The sequence below is a fragment of the Aquarana catesbeiana genome, linkage group LG03 (assembly GCF_042186555.1).
Source record: "Aquarana catesbeiana isolate 2022-GZ linkage group LG03, ASM4218655v1, whole genome shotgun sequence".
Classification (NCBI taxonomy): domain Eukaryota; kingdom Metazoa; phylum Chordata; class Amphibia; order Anura; family Ranidae; genus Aquarana; species Aquarana catesbeiana.
The window spans coordinates 45,776,897-45,794,712 of NC_133326.1; the positions used below are offsets into that span (position 1 = coordinate 45,776,897).

General features: G+C 43.9%; 1 protein-coding gene across 1 annotated transcript in view; it reads left to right on the forward strand.

Moving 5' to 3' along the window:
- WDR93 (WD repeat domain 93) overlaps positions 1–17,816 on the forward strand; it is a 134,632-nt gene that overhangs the window by 42,898 nt on the left and 73,918 nt on the right. The window contains exons 8-9 of the mRNA XM_073618461.1: positions 7,517–7,700; positions 16,785–16,852. Of these exons, the coding sequence (XP_073474562.1) occupies positions 7,517–7,700; positions 16,785–16,852 (252 nt within the window). The remainder of the gene's footprint in view (positions 1–7,516; positions 7,701–16,784; positions 16,853–17,816) is intronic.

Below are 17,816 nucleotides of genomic sequence, written 5' to 3' on the forward strand. Positions count from 1 at the left end.
AGTCACAGATTGATTAGTAAGGTATATTAGTCTAGCAGCAGCATTTATAATAGACTGAAGGGGGCATAGCCTGTGTAAAGGTAGGCCAGTGAGGAGAGAGTTGCAGTAGTCAAGGCGGGAAATAACCAAGGAGCGAATACATTTATTTTGTGTTGTTAGGATGGGGCGAATTTTGGAAATGTTGCATAGGTTAAGGAGACATGATGTAGCCAGTGATTGGATGTGGGGACTGTAGGAGAGGTCAGAGTCTACGATTACACCCAGCACCTTGGCGTGTGTGGAAGGACCAATGGTTTTGCCATTGATCTCAAAGGTAAAGTCATGGAGAGGGGATCGGGGAAGAAGAAATAATACAAGCTTAGTTTTAGAAAGATTGAGTTTGAGGAAGTTGTGTGACATCCATACTGATATGTCACTCTAAGTTTGTGGTACGTGAGGAGATTGAGAGGGTGAGTTGAGGAGTAGAGAGATAAATCTGGGTGTTGTCAGCATGGAGATGGTATTGGAAGCCATGGGAGGTTATCAACTGGCCCAGGGAGGAGGTATAGAGAGAGAATAGGAGGGGCCAAAGGATGGAGCCTTGGGGTACCCCAAAAGAAAGTAGAAGAGGAGTGCAGGAGATGGTGTTGTATGTGAGTCTGAAAGTGTGCTGAGGTAGGAGGAGAACCAGGAAGAAGCAGAATCACAGAGGCCAAGGGAGTGGAGTTTGTTGAGTGGGTGGGTAACTGGGTCAGAAGCAACAGAAAGGTCCAAGAGTATGAGTATGGAGTACTGGCTGTTGGTTTTAGCAATTAGTAGGTCGTGAGTTTTAGTAGGGCAGTTTCAGTGGAATGTTGTGGGTGGAAGCCGGACTGTAGGGAATTGAGAAAGTTGTTGTCAGTGAGGTAGGAGCTCATACGGTTGTGGACAAGGCATTCAAGAAGCTTGGAGGCAAATGGGAGCAGGGAGATGGGTCTTAAGTTATTCAGGTGGGGTCCAGTGAGGGTTTTTTAGGTACGGGGGTAACCAGTGCATGTTTGGGTTAGAGAGTTTGGGATGGAGCAGGAAGGTGGGTGCAATAATTGTAAGGGGACAGGGTTCAGGGGACAGGTGGTGAGGGGGACCATTGAAAGGAGTTTGACAACTTCCTCAGTGGTAACAGGGTTGAAATAGGAAAGTGTGGTGATGGACCTGGTGTGCTGGTTTGGGGTGGAAGCTGGGCGCTGGATATCTCATTACGAATTGTCTTGATTTTATTTTTGAAATGATTGGCAATCTCCTGGGCAGTAAGCGAGTTGGTAGGTGGAGGCAGTGGGAGGTGAATTAAGGAATAAAGAGTAGAAAGGGTTTAGCAGTGTGGAGGCAGGAGTTGTATTTGAGAAGGACAGATTTGTAAAAGATGAAGTCTTGCAGGGATTTAGTTTTACGCCACGCTCACTCAAGAGTATGGCTGCGTCTCTTGAGACTTCTGGTGTCATCTCTTTGCCAGGGTTGTAGCAGGCGAGGCCTGGTTCTGCATGTAGAAAGAAGAGCAAGTGTGTCCAGGGAGGATGACAGGATGTTGTTGTAGATGGAAGTGTTCACGTCTGGGTTCATTTGGCATATGCTGGCCCAAACTAACTATTTCCTTCATTAACAGGTGAGCTTGCTGGGAGCGCTGTATAAACTGTAAGTAACCATCAGCTACAAACCATTTACATCACTGTGATCCAGCAGCGGGATAGGAACTTCCTGTCTCACTCCCGGAACAAAATCGAGTTGGGCTGAGCTCTGATTGGCTTAGGCAGAGAGGCAGACTAATGACATCACAGTTCCTGTCCCTCTGCTGGATCAATGCGATGTATACTGTATGTAGCTGATGTTACATACAGTTTATACAGCACTCCTAGCAAGCGCACCTGTTGGTAAAGAAAATAGTTTATTTGGGTCAACTTAGCCCAACTTTTTATGTAAAGTCACAGTAAACATGGAGTAATGGGTTGACATGATGGTACAGTTGTGGGGTATAGCAATCAATATCAGAATACATCACCCATTTATCAGTATAGGTAGAAGAGAGTAACAAACAGAATACCTTTCATATCATTGGTGAACCATCAGAAGCATTTACAGTGAGCCAAGAACTACGGTATTAACATTGAACTGTCAATGGCTGGAAGAATATTTGTTCCTATCCTTCCTGGCTGAAATACATTTACCCATCGCGAACAACTTATGGAAGTCATTTTTTGGGCTACACACATTACTGAAAAAGAGGTTTTTATTTATGTCCATAATATTTTTTTATACACTCACATTGTAAAGAAACATTTTTTTTTTTTTTGCATTCTAATTTAGTACAAATGAGTGCATGTTCTAAGTAATGCAGTACTAGTAGGTTCAGATTGAGAAAGAAGAAGGGCCACGCAGGAGCCATATGTTTCATATGTACCTGACAGCTAGAAGCCTGGAGAGATCATAATAAATACATTTTACAGACAATAGGTTATAGATTTTTTTTTTTAAATTGCATTTTTGTTAAGCTGTCATTTTTGATACAACTAGTCCCTGGCCCATAAACCTCTTCAAACTGCTCATATTTTGCTGGAACAGATTTTGCTGGTCCCTGTACAGCTCTGTAAATCTCCTCTTATGTCCTTAAGAAAACTCTTCCAGGGAGTAATAATATCTAGAATGGCAGCTTAACAGAAATGCAATTTAAAAAATATTTATTGATGGTGTACTGGTCCATTGCTTTTCATTCATCTATATTATGGAGTAGTAGGGGGAACTCCTCTATTGGGTGTTCAGCATCCAATTCTGAAAGATTATAAAAGGTAATAAAAGTAGAGATACACAGAATTTCCGGCCGAAAATTGTGTTTTCTACATTTTGCTGATAGAGAAAAAGATGCTGATAATGGCGCTAAAAACGCTCACGATTTTGCCGTGATTTTACCAAAACTTTTCTGTGCTTATGGTGTGTTTTTCATAGGTCATGTGTCTCAAAAAACGCATAAAAAATGTAGCACAGGTGCGTTATCGATGCGTTCTTGCTGCTTTATTAATGCTTTTCAATGGGGAGGTGCGTTTTTGGTGCGTTTTTTTTTAACTGACCAAAAATGCAGCAAGCAAGATTTTTAACACCAAGCGGAAGCACAACCGACCAGTGTGAAGACATACAGTGGGGACGGAAAGTATTCAGACCCCCTTAAATTTTTCACTCTTTGTTATATTGCAGCCATTTGCTAAAATCATTTAAGTTTTTTTTTTCCTCATTAATGTACACACAGCACCACATTTTGACAGAAAAACACAGAATTGTTGACATTTTTGCAGATTTATTAAAAAAGAAAAACTGAAATATCACATGGTCCTAAGTATTCTGTACTTGGCTGCATTCATCTTTCCCATCTTTCCCTCGATTTCAACCAGTCGTCCTGTCCCTGCAGCTGAAAAACACCCCCACAGCATGATGCTGCCACCACCATGCTTCACTGTTGGTTCTGTATTGGACAGGTGATGAGCAGTGCCTGGTTTTCTCCACACATACCGCTTAGAATTAAGGCCAAAAAGTTCTGAAATCTTGGTCTCATCAGACCAGAGAATCTTATTTCTCACCATGTTGGAGTCCTTCAGGTGTTTTTTAGCAAACTCCATGTGGGCTTTCATGTGTCTTGCACTGAGGAGAGGCTTCTGTCGGGCCACTCTGCCATAAAGCCCCGACTGGTGGAGGGCTGCAGTGATGGTTGACTTTCTACAACTTTCTCCCATCTCCCGACTGCATCTCTGGAGCTTAGCCACAGTGATCTTTGGGTTCTTCTTTACCTTTTTTACCAAGGCTCTTCTCCCCTGATAGCTCAGTTTGTCCGGACGGCCATCTATAGGAAGGGTTCTGGTCATCCCAAACGTCTTCCATTTAAGGTTAATGGAGGCCACTGTGCTCTTAGGAACCTTAAGTGCAGCAGACATTTTTTTGTAACCTTGACCAGATCTGTGCCTTGCCACAATTCTGTCTCTGAGCTCTTCAGGCAGTTCCTTTGACCTCATGATTCTCATTTGCTCTGACATGCACTGTGAGCTGTAAGGTCTTATATAGACAGTGTGTGGCTTTCCTAATCAAGTCCAATGAGTATAATCAAACACAGCTGGACTCGAAGGTGTAGAACCTTCTCAAGGATGATCAGATGAAATGGACAGCACCTGAGTTAAATATATGAGTGTCACAGCAAAGGGTCTGAATACTTAGGACCATGTGATATTTCAGTTTTTCTTTTTTAATAAATCTGCAAACATGTCAACAATTCTGTGTTTTTCTGTCAGTATGGGGTGCTGTGTGTACATTAATGAGGAAAAAAATGAACTTAAATGATTTTAGCAAATGGCTGCACAGTACTTGGAATTTAAAGGGATGCATTCTTCTTGAGCTTTTCTTGCACTAAGAGACCTTTCACACTGGGGCGTTGGGGGTGCCTGCGGTAAAGCTCCACTATTTTTAGCGTTGCTTTACATAGTTTTAGCGGCGCTTTTCAGCCACTAGCGGGGCACTTTTAACCCCCACTAGTGGCCAAAAAAGGGTTAAAAGCACCGTCAAAGTTGCAATTGATTTCAATGGGCAGGGGAGCTTTAGGAGCGCTGTACACACCGCTCCTAAAGCGCCTCAAAGATGCTGCTAGCAGGACTTTTTTTTGATGTCCTGCCAGCACACCGCTCCAGTGTGAAAGCACTTAGGCTTTCACATTGGAGTGATAGAGGTGCTTTTCAGGTGCTATTTTTAGCGCTATAGCGTCTGTAAAGCACCTCAGTGTGAAAGGGGTCTAAAGGTGCCGATAATGGCCAACAATAAATTCATACTCATTTAAGTTCATGATATCAATTAAAAAGTCGAATATAGTACAATTCTATAGGGTTGCACCGATATAGTTTTTTATTGGCGAGTACAAGTACCGATACTTTCGGTCAAAAAAAAGCTCCAGGGTTGGAGGCCGCCGTTCATTCCACCAGAGTCAACTACGGAACCCGTGAGTCACAGTGCCTCACTGGCACACTACCATCTCTCTGCATGGGCTTGTGATCGATTTACCTAATGTCATCAGTCTGTTGTTTAGTTTTCCAAAAATGATTGCTGCTTTGAACTTCTTATCTGTCTCTACCTATTTATTAGACAGCGCTCCCGCTGCTGAATTTTGTGAGTTCTAAACTGCCCACTAGATGGTGCTTCTATATATATATATATATATATATATATATATATATATATATATATACACACACACAGGAAATCTCATGCGATTCGCACAGAAATGGCACCACGTTCCTGTTTAAATCGCATGCAATTCTTTGCAGTGCGATTTTCACCCATTCATTTCGTATTGACGCAAATTTCACCACAAAGTATCGGTTTCGGTATCGGGAGCATTTGGGCGAGTACCGATACTTGCTCAAATGCCTGGTATCGGCACCGATACGCCCTACAATTATATGTAATTAAAATATATTTTTAAAACTGTCATTTTCGGTTTCGACCAAGTGCATCCTGCATTTTTGGTTTCGGCACCAAAATGTTTATGTGGTGCATCTCTAAATGAAAGGTATTAACACTTATATCCTATTTTGATGTACTGCCATCCTTGTATTTACTATATAGAAGTTTTAGATCCAGCACCTCGGAACATATTAGCAATAGCATATTAGCAAGAAAACAGTTTTTACAAATAAGGTAAGTATGGTGTATATCAACAGTTCAATATACAGTATGTCACAAAAGTGAGTACACCCCTCACATTTTTGTAAATATTTTATTATATCTTTTCATGTGACAACACTGAAGAAATGACACTTTGCTACAATGTAAAGTAGTGAGTGTACAGCTTGTATAACAGTGTAAATTTGCTATCCCCTCAAAATAACTCAACACAAGCCATTAATGTCTAAACCGCTGGCAACAAAAGTGAATATACCCCTTAGTTAAAATGTCCAAATTGGGCCCAAAGTGTCAATATTTTGTGTGGCCACCATTATTTTCCAGCACTGCCTTAACCCTCCTGGGTATGGAGTACACCAGAGCTCTACAGCTGCCACTGGAGTCCTCTTCCACTCCTCCATGACCACATTATGGAGCTGGTGAATGTTTGCGGTCCTCTGTTTGAGGATGCCCCACAGATGCTCAATAGGGTTCAGGTCTGGAGACATGCTTGGTCAGTCCATCACTTTAACCCTCAGCTTCTTTAGCAAGGCAGTGATCGTCTTGGAGGTGTGTTTGGGGTCGTTATCATGTTGAAATACTGCCCCGCGGCCCAGTCTCCGAAGGGAGGGGATCATGCTCTGCTTCAGTATGTCACAGTACATGTTGGCATTCATGGTTGCCTCAATGAACTGTAGCTCCCCAGTGCCGGCAGCACTTATGCAGCCCCAGAACATGACGCTCCCACCACCATGCTTGACTGTAGGCAAGACACACTTGTCTTTGTACTCCTGGTTGCCGCCACACACGCTTGACAACATCTGAACCAAATAAGTTTATCTTGTTCTCATCAGACCACAGGACATGGTTCCAGTAATCCACATCCTTCGTCTGCTTGTCTTCAGCAAACTGAGGGCTTTCTTGTGCATCATCTTTAGAAGAGGTTTCCTTCTGGGATGACAGCCATGCAGACCAATTTGATGCAATGTGCGGTGTATGGTCTGAGCACTGACAGGCTGACCCCCCACCCCTTCAACCTCTGCAGCAATGCTGGCAGCACTCATACATCTATTTCCCACAGACAACCTCTGGATATGACGCTGAGCACGTGCACTCAATTTCTTTGGTTGACCATGGCGAGGCCTGTGCTGAGTGTAATCTGTACTGTTAAACTGCTGTATGGTCTTGGCCACCATGCTGCAGCTCAGTTTCAGGGTCTTGGCAATCTTCTCATAACCTAGGCCATCTTTATGTAGAGCAACAATTCTTTTTTTCAGAGAGTTCTTGCCATGAGGTGCCATGTTGAACTTACAGTGACCAGAGTGAGAGCGATAACACCAAATTGAATACACCTGCTCCCCATTCACACATGAGACCTTGTAACTCTAACGAGTCACATGACATCGGGGAGGGAAAATAGCTAATTGGGCCCAATTTGGACATTTTCACTTAGGGGTGTACTCACTTTTGTTGTCAACGGTTTAGACATTAACAACTGTGTGTTGAGTTATTTTGAGGGGACAGCAAATTTATACTGTTATACAAGCTGTACACTCACTACTTTACATTGTAGCAAAATGTAATTTCTTCAGTGTTGTCACATGAAAACAGGGGTGTACTCACTTTTGTGAGATACTGTATGTAATCACTACATCACAATTATTAACTGATATATTACTTTTACTATTACCACATGTTGTCAACACATTTCTCATATGCGTTGTAACAATGTATAGCACCACCCCCTTCCAACCTTATACAACGTACACCAGCTTACATGCGTTTTAGCATTTGGTCCGGTTAAGAATTCACTAAAACTAAAACAAACAATGTTGCATAACTGCTTACAAATATCCCCTTTGTGTTTGTCACTTAGGAAGCACATTTAAATCTGTTCAAGAGGCTGTGCAGAAGAGTGATGACAGCAGTGTGTTTGGTACTGGACAGAATCACGTCATCAGTTCTCATCAATGGGAGCAGCAAGAAGCGATATTTATGGGCATATATGAAAAATATCTTAGCATAGATGTGCCAACGATCCCAGAAGGAGAGATATCAAGGTAAAGGAGGTCAGGACAGTGTATGAAAAATATTATTATGGCTTTATATGATGGCTTACAATCCAAATAAATACAGCCAAAACCATTAAACCATTATTGAAGGTTTCTACTTTTAGGTGAGAATGCAGAATCTGTTTCATAGGGCAATATAAGCGCTAGGTATTGATCTGTTCCAAAAAAAACTTTATGCTGCCATGTTCAAGAGAGCAGCATAAAGTTTTCTTTGGAATGGATCAATATTTAGAGATCATAGGGCTGGATTTACTAAAGGCAAATAGACTGTGCACTTTGCAGGTGCGGTTGCTCTACAGCTTCACTTTGCAAAGAATATTCAACTTCATGAAAGGAAAATAAAAAAAATGTTTTGCTTGGACACGATTGGATGATGAAAGTCAGCAGAGCTTCACCTCATTCACTAAGCTCTGGAGCAGCTGCACTTGCAAAGTGCACAGCCTTTAGTAAAGCCATCTCAGACTGCCCTATGAAATAGATAATATCTGCGTAATAGGGTGGGGGGGACCTTAAATTATAAAAACACCTGGCACCAACCCTTCTATGAAGTACATTTTATAGAGAAAGAGTCCCCACTATTCCTCACAAGGAGAAACTATGGAAAAAAGGGATTTTGAAGGTGAAGTTAATGTAAATATTAAAAAAGGGGTTCCCCTTGGGTAGGACTTTAACGGCACTAGAGTAGATGTCATGCATCAATAAGATAGAAAAATAGTAATATTTATTTGTTCTAGAAGTCACAAGATTAAAAGCATATATCATGGAGTGTACATGTCAACCATAACTGATATTGCAAATGGTCAAAAAAGATGTAGATTAGATCCTTCACTCGACGTGTTTCAGAGTTTGTAAGAGATACTCCTTCCTCAGGGATAGATAGGATATAGAAACTTATTGCAACAATCAGATGCTTATAGCACACTCCACAGGCTTAGGCAGGTGCAGGTGGACACTGGACAGGCTCCTCTCAGACGTGCTATCTTCCCTCAGGCTCAGGCTCTGAGCCACAAAGCACTGGAGAAAATCGAGGGAGGTGGGTGGAGCTGAAGCCAAAATTGAGTCACTAGGCGTGGAGTGGCGGAGGAGGAATTTAAATCCTCCTCCGGTCTGAATGCTGGGGCCTCGCTCTCTCCTTGTGGCGTTGTGACATCATTGGTTGCTAGGCGGCAGACGATCCTAGCAACCAGTGCACCAGCCGCAGTAGAGGTCAGTGGAGGATCGGCCTGCCACCCAGGGCTAATAATGTAAAATGAGCACTACAAGACCCTGGGATTTTTGAGGGTCCACTCGTGGCTATAGCCCGGGTCAAACATTATATTCCAGCTTACCAAATGACAACTAGTTGAATTTATATGCTTCTGCAATTTTTACTCATGTTTACTCATATCAAAATAGTACAGTTTTCCAAGCTAAAAAGAGATGTGCATAGTCCATTTAGTGATTTTAATATGCCTCTTTTAAATTCAAGTCCAACACGTTTCGCAGCTTGCTGCTTCTTCAGGGACCAAATGCAAAAATATCTAGGATATTGATAAAACAATAATAATACATACACATATTTCACATGAATTACCAAAAATCTATTTATTCAGCCAACTGGCTTACCACAACTTCCAACAGCATTTAAATGTTTATTTGATGTAGTCAATACCCCACATCACCAGATGGACACCAACAGTGAGAATCAGCCACTCTAACCTTAAGCCAATACGGGGAGGGGTGGTGTCAAAGCACAGAAACAGACAGTGAGGAGACAGAGGCCACAACAGGATGAACGCCAGCCAACAACATAATGGCAAGTTAAATGGTATAGCAAGCTATTCATATATACAAATAATGAAAAGCCATATCAAGACTCCTTATAACACAATCACATCACACGACAAACCAAACCACAACCAACAATCACATGTATGCAATACTCCGAACCTAACCTACACATACCACGACCATACAAAAACCCACCTAATCCCCCTAAACACTCAAACCGAACCACTGGTTTGAGTGGTTCAGTTTTCAATGTTTGGATGTGTATTGTATGCTAGTGGGTTGTGTGTATCTTGGGTAGGTAGTGTTTAGGGCAGTGGTTCTCAACCTTACTAGTGCCATGACCCCTTGATAAAATGTCCCAAGTTGTGGGGACCCCTAACAGTAAAATTATTTTCGTAGGGTGGGGTGTCAGCACCCAAGGCAATACAAGTAATTTGCGCCCCTAACCCACGGACATTTAGCGTTCCCTGAGTCCCTTCCACTCTTACAGAATGAAACCCCTTATGGTACATTTCAGGATGTATCACTCTTTCTCTTTGTTCTCCTTTCTTTCCCTTTTATCTCTCTCTATCCTGATTTCTTGTTTTTTTCCCCATCCCTCTCTCTAGCCGTCTTTCTTGTTCTTTCTCTTATTCTTTCTCTCCCTTTTTCATTGACCCCCCCCCCCCTTTTCCTCTCCCTTCCATGTATTCTCTATTTTTATTCCTTCTCTTACTCCTTGGTGGGGGGGGGGGGGGATGGGTGGCGGGGAGTTGGGATGAGTGGCAGTGCTGCTGGACTTTTTGGTGTCTCGTAGCAGTGACACCAATGCCGGCATCAGGAGATAGGGTCTCCTCCAGCCTCTCCCACTTCACATTCCTCACCAGTCAGCTGGCCTCTAGTCTCTGCCCCCCAGCCATGCTGTGAACTGAATGGGTGGCTACATAGAGGCTTAGTGGGCGGCCTCCAGAAACAGCCCAGATCGGAGGCCACAGGCTCCAGGGACAGCCCTGCTGAGAGGTTGCGAAAAGGCTGGGAGAGTGGTGCGGGCTTCAGGAACAGCCCAGGATTCGGTGACCCCTGGCAAATCGTCATTTGACCCCTGAGGGGGTCCCGACCCCCAGGTTGAGAACCACTGGTTTAGGGGGATTAGGTAGGTATTTGTATGGTTTTGGTATGTGTAGGTTGAGTTGAGAGTGTTGCACATATGTGATCATGTGATTGTTGTTAATGTTGCCTCTAGTACAGAGCCTTGTAAGTCCTTTTATAATAGAATAAGTTGGTTCCTGAATACGCTTTGGATAGTTGTTGGGATGTGGCACCGTACGTTCTTTTTTTCCCCAGGATTTGGTTGATTGTGTTATCCTTGTTTATTGTAAATGCTTAAAAAGTGTAAGCTCAAGTTTGGCTTTAACTTCAACCCCCCCACCACCACCAGAACCAGATTGACACTGCTGTTGTCCAAAGGTGTCTCTGTTGCTCCTTCACCCAGAGTGGGGGCACTCTAATACAGGAGGTGTGTTACTGACCAGATCACCAGGTCAAAATAGAGGGGAAAAAAACCTAAGAAAACAAATGCAACTATCTTGTCTAATGCCCCGTACACACGGTCGGATTTTCCGACGGAAAATGTGTGATAGGACCTTGTTGTCGGAAATTCCGACCGTGTGTAGGCTCCATCACAAATTTTCCATCGGATTTTCCGACACACAAAGTTTGAGAGCAGGCTATAAAATTTTCCGACAACAAAATCCGTTGTCGGAATTTCCGATCGTGTGTACACAAATCCGACGCACAAAGTGCCACGCATGCTCAGAATAAATAAAGAGATGAAAGCTATTGGCCATTGCCCCGTTTATAGTCCCGACGTACGTGTTTTACCTCACCGCGTTCAGAATGATCGGATTTTCCGACAACTTTGTGTGACCGTGTGTATGCAAGACAAGTTTGAGCCAACATCTGTCTGTAGGATTTTGTTGTCGGAATGTCCGATAAAATGTCCGACCGTGTGTACGGGGCATAAGGATTAGTAAGCTGCAGTATATTACATTTTTGGTTCTGGGTTTAAAGGCGAAGGCCAGCCTGAGCTCATTTGGCTGGGCTTCTCCTATGGATCACAGGAGTACAATTCATTTTGCACTCCTGTGTCCCGTTTTCATCAGAGAGCGGCTAAAGTCCACTCTCTGCTGACATCACCAAGATCAGTCTAGGCAACGTGTCATCGCGATTCTGGATACTGATGTCTGTCTCAACCTCTCAGTGAGCCGCTGAGATGGCTGATCCCCACCCCTTCACAGCTCAGCGCTCTAACGAGCGTGGAGGAGCAGTGCAGGAGAAATGTTGATTGACAGTCAGCATCGGTGGTGTTCAATCGCTCGACTCTCCGCGTTAGAGGCGCTGGGGGACAGACGCAGCATCGGACCAATGCTGCATCCACCTAGGTAAGTATTAATCTCCAAAAAACAGGATTCCCATACTTCTCCTTTAATGCCGCTTTAAGAGTTGGAGCAATTTCTATCGAACTCCTGATCTGGTCATACTTTCCAGTGCAGACAGGAGAGCGCGTGCTGTGAATCTCAATTCATGGCATTGCAGAGTGCAAAAATGCCCCTCTGACCCGAGCCTGTTGGAGGAAGTGTTCATAGGGCTGGTTTGTAAAACCTATATCAAAGGAGAAATACATCTTGTCATTACAGCCTTGTACAGCCAGTTTTGACTTTCATCCTTTAAGCCACATCTGGAAGATGAAACACTGTATTTTGCATCGCTCTGACTTTTAGAAATCACATATTTTTTCCAACCTCTGCAAGTTTCTTTAGATGAAAAGCCAACATTAGTAAGGCCTGGCTCACAATTTATATTTCTTTATTTATGTTAGCCATTTCATTTAGTAATAAATGGTTAAAAGGGAAGTATAATATATTTTCAGCAATGTATGTTAGGTATTATTTCAGGGTTTAAATTGAATTCGTTTTTGACTCCCATGTTTACATGCTTGCTCATCCATATTTTTGCAATTATAATGAACATAGAAATGTGCATATTTAGCTATGAGAAAAAGCATTTTAACTTATGCTTAAAGTTCAATTCTGGGATAATCCTAACTAATGTTAAAACTGTCTACTCCCTCCTTCTAGCACTTATGCTTACTAACCTGTGTAAGAAAGATATGTATACTTACCTATTTTCAGGCCACTCCAGTTCTCCTCTGCTCCAGCCAGTGCCAGCTACAGGTGAGAATAAAGACTGCTCGACAACGGCTAGTAAAGTCTGACATCAGCCAGAAGCTTACTATGGCTCATCTGTTGTCGGCGCTCCCTCTTCTCTCCTGCAGCAGCGTTGGCTGACACAGGGGAGCTGGATCACATGACTGGACCGGAGCTACCTAAAAATAGGTAAGTATATACATCTTTCTTACACAGGTTAGCAGGGGCGTTGCTAGGTCTACAAAAGATCTGGGGCTAGAGCCTATAGCAGCGTAGTAAAGAAAGTCATATGCTTGGGCGGGCATACACATGTATATACAGTAATATACGTGTGTGTGTATATATATCCCCAGAGAGCACCCCACTTACATCAGGGTCCCCAGAGAGCCCCCTTACATCAGGGTCCCCAGAGAGCCCCCCCTTACATCACCTTACATCAGGGTCCCCAGAGAGCCTCCTCCTTACATCAGAGTCCTCAGAGAGCCTCCCCCTTCCATCAGGGTACCCAGAGGGCCCCCCCACTTACATCAGGGTTCCCAGAGAGGCCCCCTTACATTAGGGTCCCCAGAGAGCCTCCCCCTTAAATCTGGGTCCCTAGAGAGCCTAGGCCTTAAAATCAGGGTCCCCAGAGAGCCTCTCCCTTACATCAGGGTCCCCAGAGAGCCCCCCCACTTACATAAGGGTCCCCAGAGAGCTTCCCCTCCCCTTGGGGACCCCTGCAGAGACTCGGGCTATTGGCCTCAGATTCGGGGCTATAGCCCCAAAAGCCACCCCCTAGCAACGCCCCTGCAGGTTAGTAAGCGTAGATGTTAGGAGGTAGAGGGGACAGTTTTAAATAGTTGGTGTTCTCTTGGAATTCCACTTTAACATCTGCTAAGATAGGCCAGCAGTCAAACAGGGAATGGATTGTATAAAGAATCAGTATGTATAGCCAAAACTTTACATTTTTGTTTTGGATAAGGTAGAGAGAGGTAAACCTCTGTCAGTTTATTATTTGCTGTATGTGTCCCACTGGGGAATTTTCCTATTACTACCTATGTCTGAGACGAACCAAGAAATAAAAAGAAAATCACTTTAGAGCAGCCTTTTCTCAAACTTTTTACCACATAGGAATCCATGAAGTAGGAAAATTGCCTCTTGCATAGGTGGTCAGTGGGAAGAATGCCCCTTTACAGTGGTGGTAAGAATACTGCCCTTACTTAGTTATAAAGTTCATTGCTATCATGCAGCTGGCTTATCCAAGTGGTGTTGGCCCCGGAACCTATGCAGGCACCATCGAGTGGGAGGTCAAACAACCACAGCTCAAGGAACCCCCAGCAACCTTTAGGGCAGTGGTTCTCAACCTTACTAGTGCCATGACCCCTTGATAAAATGTCCCAAGTTGTGGGGACCCCTAACAGTAAAATTATTTTCGTAGGGTGGGGTGTCAGCACCCAAGGCAATACAAGTAATTTGCGCCCCTAACCCACGGACATTTAGCGTTCCCTGAGTCCCTTCCACTCTTACAGAATGAAACCCCTTATGGTACATTTCAGGATGTATCACTCTTTCTCTTTGTTCTCCTTTCTTTCCCTTTTATCTCTCTCTATCCTGATTTCTTGTTTTTTTCCCCATCCCTCTCTCTAGCCGTCTTTCTTGTTCTTTCTCTTATTCTTTCTCTCCCTTTTTCATTGACCCCCCCCCTTTTCCTCTCCCTTCCATGTATTCTCTATTTTTATTCCTTCTCTTACTCCTTGGTGGGGGGGGGGGGGGGGATGGGTGGCGGGGAGTTGGGATGAGTCGCAGTGCTGCTGGACTTTTTGGTGTCTCGTAGCAGTGACACCAATGCCGGCATCAGGAGATAGGGTCTCCTCCAGCCTCTCCCACTTCACATTCCTCACCAGTCAGCTGGCCTCTAGTCTCTGCCCCCCAGCCATGCTGTGAACTGAATGGGTGGCTACATAGAGGCTTAGTGGGCGGCCTCCAGAAACAGCCCAGATCGGAGGCCACAGGCTCCAGGGACAGCCCTGCTGAGAGGTTGCGAAAAGGCTGGGAGAGTGGTGCGGGCTTCAGGAACAGCCCAGGATTCGGTGACCCCTGGCAAATCGTCATTTGACCCCTGAGGGGGTCCCGACCCCCAGGTTGAGAACCACTGCTCTAGGGGAACCATGGCTGCTCCAGAGTGAGGGCAATTAATCTTTTAGACTGTTGTCGCCGGGGCAGGCATCCCCATTAGCATATACAGTACCTTGAAAAAGTATTCATACCCCTTGAAATTTTCCACATTTTTTCATGTTACAACCAAAATCGTAAATGTATTTTATTGGGATTTTATGTGATAGGCCAACACAAAGTGGCACATAATTGTGAAGTAGAAGGAAAAGAGGCCAAGAGGCCCATGGTAACTCTGGAGGAGCTGCAGAGATCCACAGCTCAGGTGGGAGAATCTGTCCACAGGACAACTATTAGTCGTGCTCTCCACAAATCTGGCCTTTGAGGAAGAGTGGCAAGAAGAAAGCCATTGTTGAAAGAAAGCCATAAGAAGTCTTGTTTACAATTTGTGAGAAGCCATGTGGAACACAGCAAACATGTGGAAGAAGGTGCTCTGGTCAGATGAGACCAAAATCAAATTTTTTGGCCTAAAATCAAAACGCTATGTGTGGCAGAAAACTAACACTGCACATCACCCTGAACACACCATCCCCACCGTGAAACATGGTGGTGGCAGAATCATGTTGTGGGGATGCTTTTCTTGAGCAGGGACAGGGAAGCTGGTCAGAGTTAAAGGAAAGATGGATAGAGCCAAATACAGGGCAATCATTGAAGAAAACCTGTTAGAGTCTACAAAAGACTTGAGACTGGGGCGGAGGGTTCACCTTCCAGCAGGACAACGACCCTAAACATACAGCCAGAGCTACAATGGAATGGTTTAGATTAAAGCATATTCATGTGTTAGAATGGACTAGTCAAAGTCCAGACCTGAATCCAATTGAGAATCTGTGGCGAGACTTGAAAATTGCTGTTCACGGACGCTTTCCATCCAATCTGACTGAGCTTCAGCTATTTTGCAAAGAAGAATGGGCAAAAATATCACTCTATATGTGCAAAGCTGGTAGAGACATCCCCAAAAAGACTTGCAGCTTTAATTGCAGCGAAAGGTGGTTCTACAAAGTATTGACTCAGGGGGGCTGAATACAAATGTACACCACACTTTTCACATATTTATTTGTAAAAAAATTTGAAAACCATTTATCATTTTCCTTCCACTTCACAATTATGTGCCACTTTGTGTTTGTCTTTCACATAAAATCCCAATAAAATACATTTACGTTTTTGGTTGTAACATGACAAAATTTGGAAAATTTCAAGGAGTATGATTACTTTTTCAAGGCACTGTATCCCTTCACCTTCTGGTCACATCTCTAATGCCCTGTACACACGGTCGGACATTGATCGGACATTCCGACAACAAAATCCATGGATTTTTTTCCGACGGATGTTGGCTCAAACTTGTCTTGCATACACACGGTCACACAAAGTTATCGGAAAATCCGATCGTTCTGAACGCGGTGACGTAAAACACGTACGTCGGGACTATAAACGGGGCAGTAGCCAATAGCTTTCATCTCTTTATTTATTCTGAGCATGCGTGGCACTTTGTGCGTCGGATTTGTGTACACACGATTGGAATTTCCGACAACGGATTTTGTTGTCGGAAAATTTTATAGCATGCTTTCAAACTTTGTGTACCGGAAATTCCGATGGAAAATGTGTGATGGAGCCCACACACGGTCGGAATTTCCGACAACAAGATCCTATCACACATTTTCCGTTGGAAAATCCGACCGTGTGTACAGGGCATTAAAATTCTGGAGTTCCCATTCCTTCCTGTCTCTGTGACAATGGTCACCGCGACAAATAAAGAGTGTAAAATTCTACAGCGGAGACACAGACAGCAACTCTTCCTGCTCTATCCAAAATTAGAATAAAAGTTTTGCCTGTACCTACACTTTAACACACAGGGGAAGGATTACTTACACCAAGCGTATCTCTTTTACATGTATTGCTAAAGTAAATTAAATTCCTGTGTTCATTCCACATTGATGCACATGTAAAATAATCTTTCTTATTTGTTCAGGCACACCATGTTTCATTTTCTTCAACCTAATAAAATACTGCACAATGATACAGAAACAATGCAGTCAGGTAAGAGTTTATTTGTACTTTAAAAGAGTGCATCACTAAGGGTTCATTCACACCAGCCGCAACATTGAATGCACAGCCGCTGGCATGCACTGGGAGGAACAGTGCCGTGCCAGTCCTGGAGCATCTCGTTGTTTTTTTTACTTTATGTGTGCAAACGTATTGAAATGTCACAACTTCTATTGGCCAAATATGTTGTATGGCAGTGTGAACTGGCATGACAGGGAACAAGGCTTTTTGCCTTGTCTTGTGTTTGGACTGTGGTGGGCAAGACTGGTAAAAACTCAGTAAAAATGTGATCCTTACACACCTGCACCATCAGTGTGCTGGTTTTCTACAAAACCTGTTCCAGAATGCCTTCTTACACAGTGACAGGGTATCGCACTGTCACACCAGCCAGCAGGCGGTGCTTTCATGGTGGAAACCCCTGCAAGAGGTAACGAGATTGATGCTCGCATTCTTCACCAATTGTGACAACTTAGGGGGTTGTGTAACTCAAATGTAGCGCTTACCAGCGTGTTCAGTCCATGCCAGATATGCCTTTTCAGGGCCTTGCCTGCAAACTTATTTGAAACAGAAAATAAAACATTCACAGCAAACAGCTACCCTCAGAGGGGTTTCCATCATCAATACGAAACAAACAGTATTCAGTCTCCTGGCTCTCTTTGGCATCCCTGCTGCTCAGGCCTCATGCCTTGATCCTCCTGCCCATCTAACACAACATCTCAGTGCTTGTCCACAAACTCTGTACCTCTGTCAACTCTGTCTCTTCCCTGCAGCTTCCTGCTGGTCTGTCTCTTGGCTCGGGCCTCTGTCTGTCCTGTCCCATACAGCATGGTGCAGACATGCACACCTCTCTGCTCCCTTGCACCCACACACATGGACTCCTCAGAAGGGTGGAGCCCTGATCTATAGTCCTGATTACCCTAAGTACCCAGCACACACCTGCACCATCTGTATGCCTATC